General features: G+C 36.7%; 1 protein-coding gene across 1 annotated transcript in view; it reads right to left on the bottom strand.

Moving 5' to 3' along the window:
* The window catches only part of LOC121726121 (neuroendocrine convertase 2), a 61,242-nt gene that overhangs the window by 8,171 nt on the left and 29,704 nt on the right, over positions 1-23,367 (bottom strand). Inside the window, exons 4-7 of the mRNA XM_042113354.1 lie at positions 22,972-23,009; positions 19,844-19,920; positions 18,749-18,837; positions 11,300-11,475 (exon numbers count right to left, since the gene is read on the bottom strand). Coding sequence (XP_041969288.1) covers positions 11,300-11,475; positions 18,749-18,837; positions 19,844-19,920; positions 22,972-23,009 — 380 coding nt within the window. The remainder of the gene's footprint in view (positions 1-11,299; positions 11,476-18,748; positions 18,838-19,843; positions 19,921-22,971; positions 23,010-23,367) is intronic.

Below are 23,367 nucleotides of genomic sequence, written 5' to 3'. Positions count from 1 at the left end.
TACCCTTCTTTTCTAATTGTATTGTTGCTGTGCTATTGTTGTAGACATTCTTTATGATTCTTATGTATTTATGGTCTATCCCCTGGTTTTTAAGAGCTTCCTAAATGCTGTGGTGTTCTATGGAGTCAAAGGCTTTGCTAAAGTCCACAAAAGCACAGTATAGTTCTATTTGATACTCGTTGTGCTTTGCTATAACTTGATTTATTGTGTGTATGTGATCCAGGACAGAGAACTCCTTTCGAAAGCCAGCCTGTTCTATTGGTTGATTTTCTTCTAGAATTGTGGTCATACGGTTCAGCAGAATCTTGGAGAAGATCTTATAGATGTTAGACATCAGACTTATAGGACGGTAGTTGTTTATATTGTGTTTGTCACCCTTTTTATGAATCAGGATTATAGTGGAAATTGTCCATTGTTCTGGTACACTTTCCGACTGTAGAATGTCATTAAATAGGTTTGTGAGTGTACGTACTACCTGTGTTTTGTGGCTTTTCAGCATTTCGTTTGTGATGCCATCTGGCCCAGGTGATTTTCTGGGTTTTTGTGATTTCAATGCCCATTCTACTTCCGATTCCAGAATCAGTGGAGCTTGGACATATTTGTCGAGGCTGATTTCAATGGGGGGACAACTTCGTGCGTAGAGGGTCCTGTAGAAATCTGTAGCTATGTTAAGAATATCTGGTCTTTTGGTTTTACTACTTCCGTCTCTGTTTTTCATTTTAGATATCCATTCTTTGTTTGTGTGCAGCTCTTTTTCTGCCCTTTTGAAATCTCCCGTTTCGGCTATGTATTTCTCGATTGTTGACAGTCTTTTGAGGTAGCGGTCTTTTTTTATTCTTTTGGATATTTTTTTGCTTAGATTAGCGATTTCTGTTCTCTTGAACCTTCTTTCTGAGGACTGGAGCAGCTGGGCTCTCTCTGCAAGAAGTAGTTTAACTTCATCAGATAATGTAAACGAGTTTGGTTTTGTTTCTTTGGTTGAAGTAATACTCTTTAAGTTTGATATGAACAAATCGTATTTCTTTTGCGTATTCATGTCCAAGGTATAATCTTTGGTTAAAGTAGGTAGGTCAGTCAGGTTGGATTCATTATTATCTGTCCATGTACTGCGGTCTAAATCTTTATGTTGGTGCTTGGCAAGGAAAGGTCTTACATGTTTGGATGGTTTGCTAATTAACTTTTCTCTCACAAGCCTGTGGTTAGTGTTGAAGTTAAAGTTGTTAATAACCTCGCAGTCATGAAAAAGTTTGGAGTTGTTGGTGAGGACATAGTCTAAAAGGTTTTTGTATTTACCGTCCGGTGATATCCAAGTCCATCTCCGTTGTAGTGGTTTTTTAAAGAAAGTGTTAAGAATGCATAGATTATGTTCGTGGGCAAGGTTGACTAGCTTATTTCCATTCCTTGTTCGTTTATTGCCATGAAGAGAGGAGAAAGTACAGTCCACCCTTTCTATTACTAGAAGGAGCTACACAGCCAAGCGAGAGAGAATAGGTGAAAATAAAATACGTATTTAGCGCGAAGCGGGCCCTTGCCCGCGCGCCCGCGCTTATTATACGAGCAAATCAGCGATAGTCATGCGTCCTGCGTAAAAGCATCGATCAGACTACTGTGCGAGCGCACGGCCGGTGGGGCGAGGGTCGGCGCGGCTGCCCGGCCGAACCGGTTCAGCGCGCGCGCCACGGAATGTTACAGTTAGTGTGCGAATTTCTGTGCACTGCAACATACATTACGAGTAATTACCGACTTGCCTAATTTGTTCGCTGCCCGTAATTATTTATTAACTTAGAATTCTACTTTACAATTCTTATTCTAGTTTATGTAAGTAGTTATTTAATGTATAATACTAGTTGTAAATAATCTATAATTTTGTTGTAACTAAGTTTAGGTTTAATAGTAGTTATAGAATACAATATAGATAAATGACTAGATGTTCTCGTTAAATTAATAAAGTATAGTTGTATAAAAAAGTGTAAATACAAAATCAACTTTTGTAAATATGTAAAAACTATCTTTGTAAATATAACTGTAAATATAAAATATGTAAAATGTAAAAACTTATTTAAATGTAAATTTATGAACTATAAATTTCGACAAAATAAAATGAATTTTGTTAGATAGTATAAAAAGTGACTGAGGTCACTACAGCCATATGAGAATTTTCCTATGATGTCCTCCTCCTCGTCTAGTGCATTTCCAATTTGGGCGTTAAAATCTCCCATCACTATCAGGTTGTTATTAGAGTGCTGTTCTATAGTTAGGCTTAGTTGGTTGTAAAAAATATCTATGTCGTTGGTGCTTGCTCCTTCTGTTGGTGACTAAATTTGCTTAATTGTCCATATTTTTTTGTATGACGGTAATTTTATGCTGAGTATAGCTATACGTTCTGAGACACCAAGTAGTTCTATAATATGGTCCTTGAGGTCACGTTTTATGATAAAGCCGACCCCGAATTGGCCCGGAGTTTTGCCTTTGTAATAGAAGATGAAATCTTTGTGTTCTTCGATCTTTTCACCCTGTCTTCTGACTTCACTGAGCCCAATAATGTTCCAATTGATATTTTCTAGGGCTACAATGATCTCATGTAGACTTTCGTTAGTTCTAAGTGTCCGGGTATTCAGTGCCGATATCATTATGGTTTCTAGTTTTTGTGGCAGCTTGTAAGTTTTATTAGTCTTACTTTCTGGAGGGTATTGGTCTGTTTCCCCACGGGGACCAGCCGGCTTGGGGAATGGTGCGATGCTGTTGTTATTATTGTTTTTTTTTGTTGGTTTTGGATTCCGTTTTCCTTTCCTTAATTCCTATTGACAGACATTGGGTGTAGTCGAGAGAGAATTGGACCTAGAGCGCATTATGTCGAAGGCGTTAGTTCTGTTTATTTTGCTAGAGCTTAAAGTCTGCTGCTTTTTTGGCTGGTTCTTATTGAATGAGGAAGGGGATGCTGATGTCTCCCTTTTCCTTTTTTCTTGGTTGCCGTTCTTTTCTTTTACTATGAGTTTGTCATATTTTAGATAGGCTATGTTTCCTTTTTGTCTTTCCTCGGTTAATCTTGGTTGTAGCTCTTTTCGTTTTGCAAGAACTTCCTTTGAAAAGTCTTCAGTAACATAGATTTCCTTAAGATTCTTTTTGTTTTTCATAATATTGTATTTTTTCCAGTTGTTAGTAAATGAACACAATACGGGTCTTGGTTTATTGTTTTCACTCATTTTCTTTCCCAAGCGGTGGATTTTATTGACTTCATGTTCTTCTACATTGATATTTAAATCTTGCTTTATGATATCCTTTAGATTTAATGTTAAGTCGTGTGAGGATTTTTCTTTCTCTTCTAAACCGAATATTATGATGTTATTATTTCTTTCTAATCTTTTAAAGTACTCGATTTCTCGCTCTAGATTTTCCACTTTCTTTTTTAAGTTCTTATGTTCCTCGACGATAGGTATTAGTTTTTCGTCCATCAATCGGTCCATTAGGAATCAATCACGGAAAGCATTATGGAAAAATAATGATTTCCGTGATTGATTCCTTTAGTTCAAGATTTTGTTTTTGCATTTCGTTTTTTATTTAGTCGAATAATGCTTGAAATTGTTCTTCCATCGTGTTTCAATAAGATAATAATTTACCAAAGAGATAATTATTTACAATCGATTTATAAAATTACTATTTACAATAAAAACTATTTGTAGATCTTATTTTTTTTTCTTCCTTCTTCTCCTTATTTTAAGCAATATAGTCGATAGGATGATCACAGTCTTTTTTTTCCTTCTTCCTTTTTGTATAGTCTATATTGGTTTTGGCTTGTTGGAGGTTGGCAGTACTGTTTGAGGTGACAGATGTCGGGTTTTTTGACTCTGACAGCTTTGTATATGATGTCAATAATAAAAATGGAGTAGACTTTTCTAACTTTGATCTCGGTCTGTATGCTTGTAAATCTTGATGTATTTCGTTGGTTTCACCTTACTGATTTCTTATAATCACTTCTCGGTGGTCCAGGTATTGTTTAATGCGAAAATTGTTGCGTGGGCGCTTCGATTACTCTTCGATTACTATTTTGGTCTTTCAGTGCTCCTACTTTTACAGTGAACTCTCTACAAGGAACACGTACACACTCTAAAGTAATATCACTTATTTTTATTACATATTACAAGTTCATTAAAAATTGGGCCACTAAAATGACCATTAACAACACAATATATTATTAAAGCCTAATTTTAAAAATTTGCGTTACTTTTCTTGTATGAATATTTTCTTCCGAATCTTTAAATAAGTACGCGCAACACTCAAAGAATACTTTTATAATTATAAATGTTCGTTTAACCTTGTAGTGTTTCTTTGACGAAAACAAGACAAGATATTTCGATGTAATACGAAAATGTCTCAAAATGTAGTTAACTACATTTTAGGACATTTTCGTTACGCGAAGTATACCGGCCCATGGGAAATTAATGTGTTATTAGAAAAGGAAATACTTGTACTATCCCAGATGATAGATATTTGTAAGCAGCTTATATTGCTATTACTAAATATTATGATTATTATTTATTACTTTTTTATCATAAACGGTAACATCTATCTATACTTATTAATATTATAATGGGGATTGTCCATTTTTTTTTAATTTTGCTCATTACAAAAACATTTCGAGGAATAAGGTCAGTGATCGTTTTTCTGTATATAAACGAAAAAAATACCCATTAGTTACTTATATTTTTGAACAAATACGTTTAACCTTTGTTTGACCTTCAATGGCGTTAAATTAGCAATAAATTCGACCAACATTACGTTTCGAAATTTTTTTAAGCTTCTCGTATCAGCTTTCACACAATGAGAACTTGCATTTGACGAACCAGCCATTATAAATAAGATTGAAAGGAAATTTAAAACATATGCAGAGGTCAATTGGCGGCCGATGATGACGTCAGAGCGAAACTTTAAAAATTTATTGAGAAAAAACTAGCCAATGAATTTCAAAATTATTTAATTTATATTCTTAAAATACCCTATTTTAACGAAAAAAAATATAAAAAGTACATGTGATTTTTTTTGGACAATGCCCATTGGGAAAAGTTTGTTTGTTTGTTTGTTTGAACGTGCTAATCTCGTGAACTACTGGTCCGATTTGAAAAATTATTTCAGTGTCAGATAGCCCATTTATCGAGGAAGGCTATAGGCTATATTTTATCACGCTAGGAGTAATAGCAGCGAAGAAATAGAGGAAAACGTGGAAAAAAACGGGGGTAATTATTTGAAATTGCTTATTATCTTAAGAAGTACTGGAGCAATTTTTTATATTATTTGGTACACATGAAGAATAGACCTCGTGAAGGGACATAGGCTATTTTTGCGGACAAATGTACGGTTTCCTTGAAATTCCTAAATTACGCGGGCGAAGCCTCGCGGAACATCTAGTAATTAATAAGAAAATATATAACGAATTATGTGCCAATACGAAGTTTAGTAGTTACCTCTTCTCAAATTTATAGTCTAACGTTTATACGTGGGAGAGCCATGCTTCGGCACGAATGGGCCGGCTCGACCGGAGAAATACCACGTTCTCACAGAAAACCGGCGTGAAACAGCGCTTGCGTTGTGTTTCGCCGAGTGAGTGAGTTTACCGGAGGCCCAATCCCCTACCCTATTCCCTTTCCTACCCTCCCCTATTCCCTTCCCTTCCCTACCCTCCCCTATTACCCTATTCCCTCTTAAAAGGCCGGCAACGCACATGCAGCTCTTCTGATGCTGCGAGTGTCCATGGGCGACGGAAGTTGCTTTCCATCAGGTGACCCGTTTGCTCGTTTGCCCCCTTATTTCATTAAAAAAAACATTTAATACATTAAAAAAAGACAGCTCTCTTTCGGTGCAATCGGTTAAAAAGTACAAAAATGCCTCGGGTAATTTCAAACCCAGGCGACCAATCACAACGAGTACTGTAACATATAATAATCACTTATTAAAATTATATATAGTGACTAACATAATATACCGATTAAAATAAATAAATATAATATCATGTAGGTTGTCCATTGACATCCGCTAACATTTATTAACACTGATCCCAAGACTAAGTCGTAGGGCTAGGATGCCTAAGCTGCATTTACATAATTATGTAGACAGGGTCACACTCACATACTCTCTCTCTCTCTCTCTTACAATGAAACAAGATGAAACAACATTAAACATAAAGTTTATAATTGAAACAAAACTGACAAAGATCATTTTAATAGACTATAATATGTCCTAGGAGGTAATTTGGTAGGTTACTGATATCATTGTTATTAATTTATATAGTACATGTACTGTAATACTAGCTACATATAATAAATTGCAAGTAATTTAATTGTTGTGAGCTAAATCTGCCTACAAACTGTTGTACAGTTTGGCAGTTGTCAGACACCATATTCTTTCATATTATAGTATACAATGTATACTATACATACATACATATTGCAGATGTCGTATACCTTGCAAAAATTGCCCAAGGCCATACTTTTTTAAAATTATGCATTGATGTATCTTTCCTCTTTTCTTTTTACTATATTTCACTAATTGTCTCTGTTGTTGTCAAGCTTTTTTTACTAAATAAGGGGGCAAACGAGCAAACAGGTCACCTGATGGAAAGCAACTACCTTCGCCCATGGCCACTCGCAACATCAGAAGAGCTGCAGATGCGTTGCCTTCTTTAAAACGTTAATATTGTATGTGAAAACATGTTAATGTTTTCCTTGTAAAATTTCTAGATACGTGCAATACTTTTTTTATGTAACTGTTTGTTTTCCAAATAAAATAAAATTACGATTCTAAGCTGGATTACCTACGCCGTAGCACCGTGGCTACGCCGTAGCTGCTACGGCGTAGACGTGCCACGGGAGCCAAAACTCAAAGGTAACTCGGTTAATTATTCAACGTAGCACTCTATTAGTTTCTGTTTGACTTCAGAAACTATTCAGTGTAGTTTATGGACTATAAATTTGAAATATCCAATTAAGTAGAAAGTTCAATAAAATTCCAATAAAGTTTGTTCATTAACAATATGAAACTATTAAAACTTTTAACTTTAAAGAGGGATTATTAGAGACCCCGAGATTTAATAGCTTTAATAGGTAAGTAATAGAAATATAAACTTGGAATATTTTCGCTAATATTGTTATTTATTTTACATAACAACAGAAGTCACTGATTAAAATAATGTTCTTATAAGCTATTAAACTGAACGGTTTATCAAAAAATATTGAATTATATATGAAGCATTATATCGTAAACAATTAACGCATCACGATATTATGAAATTTCCAAATCTCGGAAAAACTTAAGACAGCTACGGCCTACGATTAAGAGTAATGCGGTGGTACGGGTAGACAGGCCATATTATATTAATTAAAGCTGGCACGTTCATAGTACTCACACTTATGCAGTTTCACTATACAGTAGGTATATTTAAAAATATATATGTTTGAATCATGATAAAAATTATCGTACAATCTGCATACGATAATAATAGGTTGCTATATGCAGCTATCGGACATCGTACGTAGGCACAAAATTATCGTAGGTGTACGATAATTATCGTACGATTCCGAACGCTGGCTGCGCGACGATCACACGTGACTGACTTGTAACATCACGCTGTATTTATAAACAGTAGCAAAAGAAAAACAATAACTGTCCCCTTCACGCTCATAAGATAGACCGCGCGCGAGAGAGACGGGCAGAATTTCCATGATGCGTATGCAGTACGACGTCACGCCGCGCGCTTGTTCACAGACACTACACAATGGCAATGTGTCAATGTGTTGATCGTGCCAGCTTTACTTAACTCAGCATACGAGCTTATTTAACATAGAGACTGGATTAAACAGGGGGATGCTCTGTCGCCTATGTTATTTAACCTAGCGTTAGAACACATAATAAGGAAAGTAACAGAACTTGACAGGGGCGTCCAGCTCAATGGAAATCATCAAGTGATAGGCTATGCAGATTATCTGGCTCTTATGAGTGAGAAAAAGTCTGACGTTGTGGATATGGTTAGGACCCTTGAGATGGAAGCCAATAAAGTCGGAATTAAAATCAATCATGGCAAAACTGAATACTTGACAACATCTCATACACAGGCACAGCTAAGTTTAAGTACCTAGGTTGCACTGTAACCGACAAAAATTCAAGAGTAGATGAGATTGACATCCGAATTCAAATAGCTCTTCGATGTAGTGCGGCGCTCCATAGAATTTTAGTGTCCAAGATTCTAAGTAGAGGTACGAAGAATGAAGATACGAAGATATTTAACTGTAATTCGACATATACTCTTATACGGCAGTGAAACTTGGACTCTAACTCAAAAGGAGGAAACAAAGCTGTTAGTAGCTGGGAGAAAAATACTGCGCAAGATTCTCAGACCGAGGAGGGATGAAGACGGCAGTTGGAGGCCACGGAAAAACCTTGAGATTGAAGATCTCGTGGCAACGCCCAACACGGGGAGTGCAAATCTCACGCAATCCGCTGGCTCGGTCACATAAAAAGAATGAATGATGACCGAGCGGCAAAAAGCGTATGTGGGACAGATGACTGGCAAACGACCGGTGGGCCGTCCCAGATACCGCTGGAGGGATGAGGTAGAAAAGGACCTGAAGGCGTTACGAGTTGGCGTATGCTTGTGCCAAGACTTAGACTGCCTTCACAGTAGGTCGAGAGCCGTTTTAGTATAGCAGTCGCGCGGCTGCCGCATTACTCGCGACTTAGGGTTGATTCAGACCGCAACGCGACGCGTAGATGCATTTCTAAATTAGTATGGATTTGACAGATTCGCAAGACGTCTGACGCAATTGAAATCTGTCAAATCCATACAAATTTAGAAATGCATCTACGCGTCGCGTTGCGGTCTGAATTAACCCTTAATGTGAAGGCAGCCTTAATTTGGGTCGCTGCACCGCAGCAAGTAAGTATATCGTTAACAATCGTTCAGGAAAAAAGAGGTGATTTACAAAAGTGATGGTTATATCTTAAACGAAATATTTTGACGAATCGAAATTGTACCTTTCTTGATAGGAGTCGATTCTTCAAATAATTCAATTTGGCAGGTACTCGCTCGATAATAAATCAATCTTGACCTTTATTCGGAGAATACAACACTTTTGACATCGGCAATTTTCTTTTGCGATCCAATTCTTCGAAACCGGAGCGAATATTTTTGTTCTATATTTATGCATATATTATAACGCCTCCGTGGTCCAGTGGTTCAGAGCTTGGCTCTTGACTCGGAGGTCGTGGGTTCGATTCCCGCGTTGGAAACATGTTATTTCCAAGTTTGGTTAGGATAATGCAGGCTGATCACCTGATTGTCTGACAAGTAAGATGATCCATGCGTCGGATGGGCATGTAAAAAGTCTGTCCTGCGCCTGATCTCTCGCCAGTCGTGTCGGTCTGCCGTCCCACTGGGTTATGAGAGTAAAGGAATAGAGAGTGCTCTTGTGTACTGCGCACACACTTGGGCACTATAAAATTACTCCTGCGTAGCTGGCCTGGTTTCAATGAAACCGGCCACCGTCACCGAAACCGGTGTGGGAGCTATTATTATTATCTATATTTATTGTAAGAACACGTGTAAAGAATAAGTATTGAGAGCTATTTGAGCGTGAAACAAATTTTAAGAGATATTACAAAAACGTATCGTAATATTTTATTTATTGCCTTAATGTGCCAGCTGAGACGATTTAAGAACAAAACGATTTCGGAACTTTTTCACACTTTTTATATTTTTCGTTTTCTATGATATTCTAATATTATACTAGAGGTGCCGCGCGACTTTTCCAACGTAAATTAGGAATTTACGCGAACCGTACATTTTCCCTTAAAAAATAGCCTATGTCTCTTCACGTGGTCTATATATTCTGTGCCAAATAACATAAAAATTGCTCCAGTAGTTCGGGAGATAAGCCTTTCAAATAATTTTCCCCGGTTTTTTTTACATTTTTATCTGTTTCTTCGCTCCTGTTAGTCTTAGCGTGATAATATAATATTCTATAGCCTTCCTCGATAAATGTGCTGATAAATGATAAATGACCTATCTAACACTGATTTTTTTTTCAAATTGGACCAGTAGTTCCTAAGATTAGCGCGTATGCTAGATAGAAATGTGGGCACAAAAGAGGATATAAAATCTATACGAAAATGATGAAAAGATGTAAAAATAAATTGTATTCAAAAAATAACCATAAGAAAATGTAATCAGGAAAAACCAAGAAGCAATTGTCCTGTATTATGTACGGGGGAAATTAGAAAAAAAAAAAAAAAAAAAAAAAAAAAAAAAAAAAAAAAAGATTAGCGCGTTCAAATAAACAAACAAACTAACAAACTCTTCCACTTTATAACATTAAGTATAGATAATATCATCGGGGATATAATATATAATAGCACACTGTTTTTACAGTTGGTATGCCACAAATACTATTTCATTTTATATGCTAATAGAACGATGTTTTATTTTATAGCTTTTATATTATGACTTTACGACACGACCGCTTAAAAGTACTTGTTTCACGTCCCAACAGACAACCATTGTCTAACTTTACAGTCGGACTTCCAACTCGAAGTTACCCTAACTCCTAACTTCGAGAACCTAACTGACTGTGGACCTATTTTCATACTCAAGTAGTTTTACTTCGGTGTAGTACGAAGTTTTTAATAACATATTGGAATACAATATACGACTTTTACTGGAACAAAATTTTTAAATAAATGCTTTATTGTTAAAATGTTAAATTATTTGAACTTTCTTTTATGTATGAAAAAGACTTGTATCTATTCGATCTTTAATACAGTACCGTTTCAGTGTGTGATGACCCGCAGTGGTCGGTGATGATGATGATGATATTATTTTTACCAACTACTACAATAGCTTATCCTGTGATATCGTATGTCAACAAAATTTATCAATATGAATAAACTATTGACGCCTATGAAGATAAGATTGAAGCTTTATTGCGAGATTGCGTGTTCGACTAATATTAACAACAGCTTTTATATCGAAATAACAATATCTTAACATAATATAAACATCATTTATATTTGGAAGCATAATAGCTGCGTATACAGTAGGCCTGGGCGCGCACTAGCAGCCAGGTCGCGACGGCCATCGAAAGTATGGTGTGGCCGCTGGTTGCATTCCGGTCAGGTGCGCGTGGTCTATGGCGGTTTCATACTAAGGTATCAATTCCGGCCACACGGCTTGGCCGCTAGTGCACGCCCGGGCTTAGACAAGGTTCAAGAAAAGAACTACGAAAGAAAAAAAAATATATATTTGGTACATCCTTACCTCATTGACGCCTCGCACTATAGCCCGCATGGTGGCGTTCCGGGGTCCGTCGACGGTCCGGCCGTCGTCAGTCGGCCCCCAGGACGCGCTGTAGATGTGGATCTTGTGCGGCTCGTGGCCCATCGAGTTAGCCTCGATCAGGTCCGTCATGTAGGGCTGGTCCAACATCCTTATACCTGGTGATAAGTTGATAGTTGGTCAGTTGATTACAACGCAACAAGGGGATATAAAGCATTTTGGAGACAAGATGATAGTTAATCACTATCAGTTTATTACAACACAACGAGGAGATACGATGCATTTTTTAATCTGTCTTCTTTGGAACAGACTACCCGAGCCCTGTCTATTCAATGAGTTTAAATATCTTCTTGGTTAATGCATAATGTTCAGTTTTCTAAGTTTTTTAGGAGATCCCGTTGCAAGGCTTTGCTCGAGCTCCGAGTAAAGGCTCACTCCGAGGTGTTTTATAAAATCAAATTCCCCTTTGTTGCCTCCGCTAACGTATGATCATAAAACGATAATTAAATATATTTTAATGATAGTATTTCAAATTCAATGATTACATTATTAATTATGATTACACAAAGACAATATTATATTAAAACGAGCTTTTGCCCGCGGCTTCGCTCGCGTTAAGAATTATTATTATATATACAAACTTTCATCCCCTATTTGAACCCCTTGGTGTTGGAATTTATTAAAATCCTTTCTTAGCGGATGCCTACGTTATAACATCTATCTGCATGCCAAATTTCAGCCCGATCCGTCCAGTGGTTTGGGCTGTGCGTTGATAGATCACTATGTCAATCAGTCATTCAGTCACCTTTGAGTTTTATATATATAGACAAGTGTAGTGCAAAACCACAATATGTAATTTACTACTTTACAACAAGTTACTATATCAGCTCTATATATATACAAGAATTGCTCGTTTAAAGATATAAGATTAAACCAGACGTAAACAAAGCTAGAGAGCAACATAACTGCAAAAACATTGCAGGAATTGCAACCCGCAAACAATCTGCAAACTGCGCGTTGACCGCAGACGGCCATCACGGCCAAGCAATATTGCGATTACTACGAGTATTTCCGCCTCGGAACAATCCCGTGAAATACTCCATCGGAAATTTATTCCGAGCCGCAATATCCGTTGATTTGTGACTAAAATTAACGCGAATGGATTATGACGGACGAGGATTGACGTATCGAGTATTGGTGTCGAAACGCTTTTAGCATTTCATACTATACATTAAGATTTTGCACCGAGGTATACCTAGTATACCGTGGTTCGGAAGGTGCTGAGAGCACTCCTGATTCTTTATAGATACAAGTTTGGGAGTTTCGGCGTTGTTTTAAGAACGGAAAGCATATGCTACTATGCAAATTACATTCATCGTCATCATCATCACTACCATATTATACCATGCATCGTCCCATTATTATCAGCCTATTATGACCCTGTTATTGGTACTTTTCATAGTCTTTTAGATTGAGACTCAAGTTTGTCAAGCGATAATTAAAAAAATCTAAACTTAATATTATAAACCTGAAGAGTACGTTAGCTTGAACGCGCAATTTCAGGAATTACAGGTCCGATAAAAAACCTTATTTCAATGTTAGATAGCTAATTTATCGAGTAAGGCTATAGGCTATATATTATCGCGCTAAGACTAATACGGCCAAAGAAACTCAGGAAAATGTGGGAAAAACGGGGGAAATATTAGAAAGGGTTTATCTCACAAACTACTGGAGCAATTTTTATTGCAATATTTGGCACAGATATCTATAGAGTACACCACGTGAAAGGAGTATAGCTATTTTGTATGGGAAAATGTACGGTTTCCGTAAAATCCCTAATTTACGCGGGTGAAGCCGCGCGTGACATCTAGTTATGATATGAAGGGAACGTAGTATGGGCCAAGGGACGTAACGCCCTTATAAGTGATGAGGTTATCAAGTACGTCATAAGTTAAGATTGAGGAATATGCCATTACGAGCCATAACTCCGGACGAAATTGCCAATTACAACTAATTGGCAGCGAGATTAAACATTTATTAATGACAAACACTAGGCCTGTATTTACCAGACATTAATTGCTTATACAATTTACTCTTTATGAGCTGAAATATTATTACATTTGTCACTACTGTGTTTGTCATTACTGTGAAATGATTGGCGCTATGTAGCCATAGGGTCTATCGTGATTCGTGACAATTCCCGTATCAAACAGCTGTCATATGTTACGCAATAGCTTTGATATGTCACGATATAGCTGTCATATTATGTCTGTCTGACACGGCAATTGATACGAAAGACCCCACTGTGCCTGGTGGCAAATGATATACCGACAACCCTCATTGTATATACTTTCTCTTATGGTCCACACAGGCGCGGTCAGAACGGGGGGGGGGGGGGGGGGTCACAAGGGACATGACCCTCCCCCCCCAAATCTAAGGTAAAATTGAAAAATCTGAAAATCTTGCTAAATAATAAAAGGAAATTTCTAGATATCCCCTAACCACCACTTCGTCCGACCTTAGACAGCTGCTGTGAACCCAGAACCGTCCGAGGGCGCAGATGAAAAAAATTGTGAAGTGAAAAGAATACTGAGTGACAACCCCCCCCCCCCCCCCCCCCCCCCCAAATTTCAGGCTGCGTACGCCCCTGGGTCCATATAAACTGGGAGGTCAATCCAGTGGCACTGCGCAGTGGCAGTGACCAACCTACCTGACCAGACTCGACGGGAACACATTACATCGTATCGGCCCTTTCTTTATCACGCAGGGAAACCCTTTATATGGGTTACTGTATAGTTATGCGTATCGGCCTACGTCAGTCGAATCGACTTGTCCGAATATGGTGCGTTTATGCAAAAGAATAATCCTCATCAGACGTTGATGAAGTGTGTAAGTGTTAGTAATTGTACAATAACTTATGCCTGTGCTTAAAATTATTATTATTTATTACAATAAATTGAATTTCGACACAAAACAAATGAAAGAGTAAGTAAACGTTAAACGAATATTACCCCCAATTATGAATTCTACATCCAAACATTGAAAAGCACTCGTATATGAATACGTTAATTCAAAGTTGTTATCAAATATTGAACCAATAATATAAACTGCCGCCCACTCGGCGCTTAACATACGAGCCCATTATGATTATTCTATTGTGAGCTGACGTCACCCACGATACGGTTAATAAGCATTACCTTATCAAAGTAATCCTTGTTATCCTATAAATATATGTGAACCTAAAAATGGAAAGGCTGAATGAAAGGCGGTCTTATGACCGGATTGTTTTCCGGCAGAACGGAAGCAGCAGAAAGTTGCCGCTCTTACTGGCGAGAGACGAGTATTAATAACGTAGGGTCAATTCAGACCGCCACGCGACGCGTAGATGCATTTTTTAATTTATACTGAATTAATAGACTTCAATTGCGCCAGACGCCTTGCAAATCTGTTAAATCCATAACATCTATACAGGGTGTAACAAAAATAAGTGATAATACTTTAGGGTGTATATGTGTTCCTTATAGAGAGTTCGCTGTGAAAGTAGCAGCGCTGAAAGACCAAAATTTTTTTTCACTTTTGTATGGGCGAGCGCCCGAACGTCACGACTTTCCCCATACAAAAGTGAAAAAAAAATTGGTCTTTCAGCGCTGCTACTTTCAGAGTGAACTCTCTATAAGGAACACATACACACCCTAAAGTATTATCACTTATTTTTGTTACACCTTGTATATTAATACGTGAGAGAAAAACTTTGTAACCCTTTTTACGAAAAATGGGGAAACGTAGGTGCATTAAAATTTCGCACAGTTATAGTTTATATGGTGAAGGAGTGCATCGAGTTATTATTATTTTAAAATTATGCTTTTATCGTATATATTTTTAACAAATAAAACGTTACACACACTACGACACTATTACTAGGAAAAATGAAGATTTTTGAGTGACAAGCCTATACATACGATTACTCATTATTATTTATGGTTGATGTCTGTTGACAACAAGTTGACAAATTGAAAACGGATTATTGTTTTTTATTTAATTTTAGTTACTATTAGACAATGCTTAAACGGCCAGTCTGAGATCAGCTGAGTCCCAGAGACAAGAATTGAAAAAAAACTATGATGAAGTCAATATTTTTTTACAAAATATAGGTACTTATTAGCCTTAGTGTCGTTGCAAGTAAGGTCGAATTTCGACCATTGGGCGATTTCTAGTAGAAATACATCTACGAATCGCGTTGCGGTCTTAATTGACCCATAACAGTAATTAAATGAAGATTTTGACATAAGCCTATGGGGCTATATCAGCCCCATATAAGCCTATGGATATATATTATCAAATTGAAGTTTAAAACCATAATTGAACGTTTACACTGAAACCGGTCGGTTTGATAGACAGACAGCTACGCAAGAGTCAATATAGTACTTATCTATATATTAATACGCAAGCGAAAAACTTTGTAACCCTTTTTACGAAAAAGGGGGAAACGTAGGTGCATGAAATTTTGCACAGTTATAGTTTATATGGTGAAGGAGTGCATCGAACTAATATTATTTTGAAATTATGCTTTTATCATACATTTTTTTAACAAATATTAATAGGCAAGCGAAAAACTTTGTAACCCTTTTTACGAAAAATGGGGAAACGTAGGTGCATGAAATTTTGCACAGTTATAGTTTATATGGTGAAGCAGTGCATCGAACTAATATTATTTTGAAATTATGCTTTTATCATACATTTTTTTAACAAATAAAACATTACACACACACATGAGAAATGACAGATTTTTGAGTGACAAGCCTATACGTACGAATTATACTCTTTTATTTATTGGTGCTTGTGTCAGAGGCCAAGACTCAATTTGGGTCGCTGCGCCGCAGTAAGTAAGTAAGTATTTATGGTTGAAGTCTGTTGACAACAAGTTGACAAATTGAAAATGGATTATAGTTTTTTTATTGAATCTTAGATACTATTAGACAATGCTTACACGGCCAGTCTGAGATCAGCAGAGTCCCAGAGACGAGAGTTGAAAAAAAATATAAATGATAAAGTCAATATTTTTTTACAAAGTAAACGTAGTAGTCCTAATATCGTTGAAACTAAGGTCGAATTTCGACCATTGGGCGATCTCTAGTTTATATAGTTTATATAGTTATGTGTTTGCAGTAGGTACACGACAGCACGCTCGTAATCAAATGAGACGTCGGACGACCGACACGACTCTTTAAATCGACCTTTTAGATGGCCATCATGATGCATCGAATAGCAGTCGCCACTCGCCATGCCATTTTAGCAGTTAGACTATCGTGATAAGCCTACTATATTTTTAGCCAAACTTCAAAAGATAAGAGATTGATTTTTGATACTGTAACTATAATATACTATATCAAAAGAAATAATTACAAAATATTTATTTTGATACTTTTTAGAAAAGGTATTTTTTATTTAACCTTTTGTCGTAAAATCATTAAAGGAAAATGTTAAAAGTATTAGGATAATGGAACCGAAAATACTTTCTGTTTTATTTAATGGAGAAAACCTCCCGCTGTTAGTCGAGTGCCCCTACTTATTTTTCACTTTAAATACTTCTAATACCCGCTTTGAATAATAACAAGCTACGGACAAGTAAACATTTATATATAAACATAATATTTGTGACATCAAAAAAACAAAAGGAAACGCGTAGGCAATTTTCCAACAAATATAATTGGAATCTCGGAATCGGCTCCAACGATTTTGAAATATGAAGGCTACAAGGCTACAATTACCAGGAAAAATGTTAAATGTGTGGACAAAATTAGCCTCTACGCTCTACAATTTCCAAGCCCACCAAACATACTAGCCTCTATACCTAGTCTTGCCATAAATACTGACACAAAGAAAAACATTTTTTTTCTATTGCAAATAAATTTTATTACTTTTACAGTGTATTACTTTAATACATAAATATAAAACAATTTAAAATATTAAAAGCTTATTAAAATTGGCCTTCATTGGCTAGAATAACGTCCTTTAAACATTGTGGCCAGTTTTCATTACAAACACGGACTCTTTCCATATCCATAGGAAAATTCTTCACTGCCAGTCGTATGAATTTTTTTAGTGACTCCAAATTATCACGGCATTTACAGCAAGCCATACTCTCTTAAACCGACCAAAAATCTAATCCGGTGGATTAAGATCGGGACTAGACGACGACCAGTCTTCAGCTCTGATAAAGTCCGAAACGTTCGTTTCCAACCAAGACCAAACTGACCGAGCTTTATGACCCGGCGCCGAGCCTTGTTGGAAGGACCATTCTTGATATTATTGAACTTGATGTTGAACCTTAGAACTTCGAGCATAAATAAAACCATTTTGTTTGTTAAAATAATCCTTCATTGTAAAAAAAATCTCATCCGTAAACAAAAATTTTTTGTGACCTCCCTATGCGTACCGCTTCAGTAGTTGTTTAAATTTTACCACCCTTTCTTTTTTAAATTATCAGTTAGGAAATAACCAGTACGTCTCTTGTAGGCTGAAAGTCCTTAGTCATCATTTAAAATACATGACATGGTTCTAGGTGCTATCTTTATCTCGTGAGATAAAATCTTTTACTTTCGAACCGATTTTTTTCAAATTCTTTTCCTTACTGCTTTAACCACCCTTTTCGTACGAACACTGCGTGGACGGCCAGATCTTTTTCTGCCACAAGCAGAGGAGGTCTCATTGTACTTATTAATGGCCCGGTACACAAACATTTTACTAATACCAAGCGTATGGAGAGTTTTAAAAATGACATTGGACTCCATACCTACTTTGTGTGATGCAATCACAGCGATTTGGTTCTTTTGATCACCCCACTCCATTTCAATATCGCAAAATATTGTAAAATACATTGGCGCCAAAATGAGAAAACACAATAAACAAACATATAAAAATTACAGAAACCAAATTCAAATGTAATATTTTGTTTATTTTTACTATACTCCACTCGGGCTAAACTTGTCGCTAGCGGTCATTGACTTCCTGTCAAAAACTTGTCATTTTCCATATAAAACTACGATAAACAATATCTGACACTTCATTGTCAATCGCGGTTTATATGGAAAATGACAAGTTTTTGACAGGGAGTCAATGACCGCTAGCGACAAGTTAGCCCGAGTGGAGTATAGTGACAGTATTTATGGCCAGACTAAGTATATAATGATAATTTCTAGACCCTCTTTCTAATCAAAATAACTAAACAAGGTCTGATTATCTTTGTCTAGCACATTGGAAAACGTCAAACACATGCAAAGACTAGACAGCGTAGGCTACCATTTAAGGTCTAATGGTAATAACCTACGCTGCGTAAATATTAGTAAGAGGGATAGCGAAAAATAATTATAAATTCAATATTTCCTAAAAGAAAATTCTTCATATTTATTCTGAACATAGTAGTACACTTACCAGCAACTTTGGAGTGGTAAGCGACTCCCACCCCACAGACTCCGTTGTCGCGCGCCGCCGCCACCTCCCCCGCGCACCGAGTGCCGTGACTGTAACAGACAAAAGAAACTAGGCCTTTTCATCCGTTGTGGATGATTTTTTACGATATTTTCAAAGCGAAGTAACCACTCCTCAAATACTGTAGTGCCTGGGACAAGATTTAAATGTCCGTATGGTTGCCCAAGCACGTACGACATTCTGACATAATAGAAATATTGACAGATAGAAATATTGGTAGTACTAGATGCAACTACAACCTTCGTGCAAAAAACATTTTTTCAAAAACAAAGCCTTTCGAACTCTGCCAGTAATTTGCCGCTTATTTTATTAACTTGCCTTCATAACATAATATACCGTTTTTTGGAGCATACATGCGACTTATATACCAACGTTGTCGCAGTTGGACTTCCCAGTGCTAAGCACCGAGTATACCTGCTAATATGTTATAATCTAGATTCTAGAACCTCTACGGCGACTACCATAACAGCTAATCCAATCTAGCCGATTTATAAACCCGAAAGTTTATTTCTTTGTTTTACGAGTTTGCTATGACAATATAATTTCCATTACAGCATAATGTTATAACCTAATAACAAGCCACTCAGCCGCACAGTCCATTACATCCCAAATGGATTTTAATGACATAACACACGCCTAATTAATGGCCTGCGGTAAACCCGCTTCGGGAAATTTAATATTACGATAATATGCATCAAACAAAAGGTTTTCTACACCTTTATGTTATTTATGGTCTTTGTTATCGAATATCGACGATCTGTAATAGCATAACTTCAAAGATTCAAATCATTTTCTCTGGATAATTTAAATATTATGTTTCTGAAACATAATTTTATTATTCCTCGAATTTAAATAATTTTAATGCTTCAATCGGTTATTGCCTTTGCTTTGTCAATATTGCCGTTTTATCAATGTGAACTTTTTCATTGCAGTGAATGACTTTTTGTAGTATTTCGATTTTTCTGCCAAATTATATTACGTCGTAGCACTCGTAGCCCAACATTATTTTAAATTATAAAAATAAATTAAATATGTTACCTGTTGAACCAATCATCTGTATACCGCGGGTAAGGAAATGGGTCGTTGCTGCTAAAATCATACGAGGCTTCAGCGTTCTGTAACAAGGTTATACTAATAAAACAAAACACTTATGTTGTTTGGCTGATTTTAGTCTCAGGCTGACCGCACGCGTACCATCAGCGCTGATAGCCGGATATGTATGACATGCTAGTATACTTTTTTTAGGGTTCCGTACCCAAAGGGTTTAAACGGGAACCTATTCATGAGACTTTGATGTCTGTCTGTCCGTCGTATATCTCAAGAACCGCTATAGCTGAGTTCTGAAAATTTCACAGATTGTGTATATCTGTTGCCGCTATAACAACAAATACTAAAAACAAAATAAAATTAATATATAAAGGGGGCTCCCATACAACAAACGTAATTTTTTGTTGTATGGGAGCCCGCCACCGGTTTTGACTAATGTGTAGAGTTTTTAGATTCTTCTCGTACGGCTGACACATTATATTATTATCACATATTTTGCCGCGCTTTAGTGTAAAATTAAGGTTTTTAAATTTAGGGATGACTCTGTAAAGTTAAAAACTTGGCTCTACATGAGATCTCACTACTTTTTGACACCACGAACTATATTATGTTCTCATCTTGGCAACATTTTTACATGAAAATGTTTTTCGTGGGATTAACTTGACCGATACCCTGAGCGCGGAGTGAGACGTGCTGCACGAACATTTATTATTCGCGAGGCGCGTAGGCATAGTTCAAAAATCAAAATACGCGCCCGGCTCCCGCTCGCTTTTAAACCCTACCCTGTTAAATATATACCCTACATATTGATAGCTGAAATTATGTGGATGATAAAGGTGAAAATAAACATAAGTAAGTAGGCGGGGCGGCATTTTTCAGTTTTTGCCCTGCCTAAAAAAAATTGAAGATCCGGGGCTGGTACTCAACACTGGCAGAATAGTCTACTGAATACCTGCCATTAAATCTTTGTTATAGCAAGACGTAAAAGTGTTGTCCAGCTATCGTCATGTTGTCCAAACATTAAAATATGAAGCGGTCTTTTCAAATATTTGCCATTAAAATTTTAACGAGCTCATGTTTCATAAACTTTTAGATTTTCCGCTCGTACAGAATGCAGACTGCTTTACGACGGGGATATAAAATTCTGAGGCTTTTCAACTATTATCCCAATGAACTCTACTTCGCGAAATAAAACAGTAAAGTATTGTGGCCGGTCGCATTTTTACGGGACGACAGCGTTCGACGACCACTACAGTCACCATATAACGGACCTTATAAAATCGTCGAACGCTCTGTCGACGGTAAGACCATCACACTCAGTATTAATAACAAAGAGGTGAAGGTGAGCGTGGACCGTATTAAGCCGGCCTTCACCGAACTGCCTGCACCCTCTTCACCTACAACAACCACGCCCGCACTTCCCTTGCCCACAACTGCTACGCCTACAACTACCACACAAGCACCTTCTCAACTTGCAACTTCTCCTCCTACAAATACTGCACCTATGCCTTCTCAACACGAACCTACTTTGCCCTTACAAAAACTACCCAGGACCACTAGATCGGGTCGCACCGTAAAATTTAAGGACAAAAATGAATACGTCTACTTTTAATAATCTTTAAATAATCTCGTGCATTAAAGTCCTAGCTATCCTTCTCCGTGAGGGGGTGGTGTGGCGTGCTATGCACGACAAAGAAAGAAGGAGGAGAAGACGGCCTGTCATAAGTGACAGCCGGCTTTCCCTCGCTCTTCTGGTCTCTCGCTCGCTAGACTGTCAATCAGGGCGCAACCTACGAATCCAAGATAAAAACAGTTAGTTGCTGTTATCCCTGTACGGATAAATCCGTGTACGAAGTGTATATACGTGTTACTGGCATATACTCTGTGTGTTTAGTTATCTAGGAGTTTTATTTGGAGTGACCTCTACCGAATTGCACCTCTGCAAACTTTCCTCCAAAGTATATTAGAATGAAGCGATTGTACCGGCACGCAATAATAAAATTCTATATTATCTTTTGGAGAGTCGATTAAGATCAAAAACATTTATTATATACTAGCTGTCCCGGCAAACGTTTCTTTGCCATATAAAGTATTTCGCCCGTATTATTTTATTGAAGTGACTAAATAACTTGTATGTCACCATGGGCATGGACGTTGCCATGGTCCATGGCAACGTCCATCGCTATCCCGTCTCACAAACAATGGTCGCCGTCAGTCTCGAGTTGTAATAATTTACTATTATTATTTATTCAACAAATGCACTTATCAATATAAAAAGTACCCAGTAGCCGATTCTCAGACCCACTGAATATATAATAATTTGGTTAAAATCAGTAAAGCCGTTTCGGAGGAGTACGGTGGCTAACATTGTGACACGAGAATTTTATATATATAAGATAAGTGGTATCAAAGCGTAGGTAGGTATAAGAATAAAGAGAAGATACCAATAACTTTTAAAAGATAAAAGAGTCATCAGTAAAAAGCTACAAAGAAAGAAACTAATATTACCACATAAATACGAAGGGATCGTTTAGTTAATTGTTATTATGTATGTCTGTTCAGCTCTTTAATTCTGATACTACCCACATTTATTATGATAATGAAAGTGAAGGCTTCAAGTTTGCCGAGCTTCGGGACATGAATAAATCATTCGTACCTATGAATATAATCATGAAATATCGCATGAAATTACTATACAGTATACTCACCTCGAATGATATAGATGGGTTCTATGAATGAAACTAAGTTGGATGTGATCATTTATGCATGAGCGTTCTGAAAATAATCTTGCGGAAGTATAATGTAGATATAGTATGTAATATAATAATATAGCTACATAAAGGAGCACAAAGGAATGAATCTATATTGCTGTAAATTGTTTCATGTTTTGTTCCTAAGAAGATATTGAATTAAGTATATTGAAATAGAGACTGCAACCGCTTTTCAGCTTTTTTCTCTATTCACTTTTGGTTCGGATTTCGTCTGCTACAGCACTTTAACAATTTATTAAACTTTTTAATCGGGGAATTAACTCCCGATTAAAAAGTAATTATAATGCAACGCGAAAGTTTAAAATGTTATCTTTAACAATTTAGTATTCAAAATGGAATCATACATACGTAGTTGTATTTTAAATCCGGATGCATGTAATCCACACCTGAAACAAAACAAATCTATTTTAATTAAAAACTAAAACAATTTTGGACGACGAGCGACGCAATAGTTTCAATTACAAGCTTACCGGTGTTGAGATAAATTTTAAGTAATTAAAAATCTCGTGACTACGCTAAATAAAGTAGTAATTAAATTTTACACAAAAAATGACATTATTTAATGCCCATTGATATTATTTAACGTGTAATGACTTAGGTATTTGTTCACACATTTAACTATTTATTGCTCATTAGAAACACCTAATGGCATTACAATGGACTAAGAAAAACGACCCAACGAAATGAATCAGCTATACGTAGAGTAACTTTATAGAACAACAGTTTGTTTGCATCGAATAGGAT

This window comes from Aricia agestis, chromosome 4, assembly GCF_905147365.1.
Source record: "Aricia agestis chromosome 4, ilAriAges1.1, whole genome shotgun sequence".
NCBI lineage: Eukaryota > Metazoa > Arthropoda > Insecta > Lepidoptera > Lycaenidae > Aricia > Aricia agestis.
The sequence above is the reverse complement of the archived record's forward strand: the minus strand, read 5'-3'. Positions and strand labels throughout refer to the sequence as shown.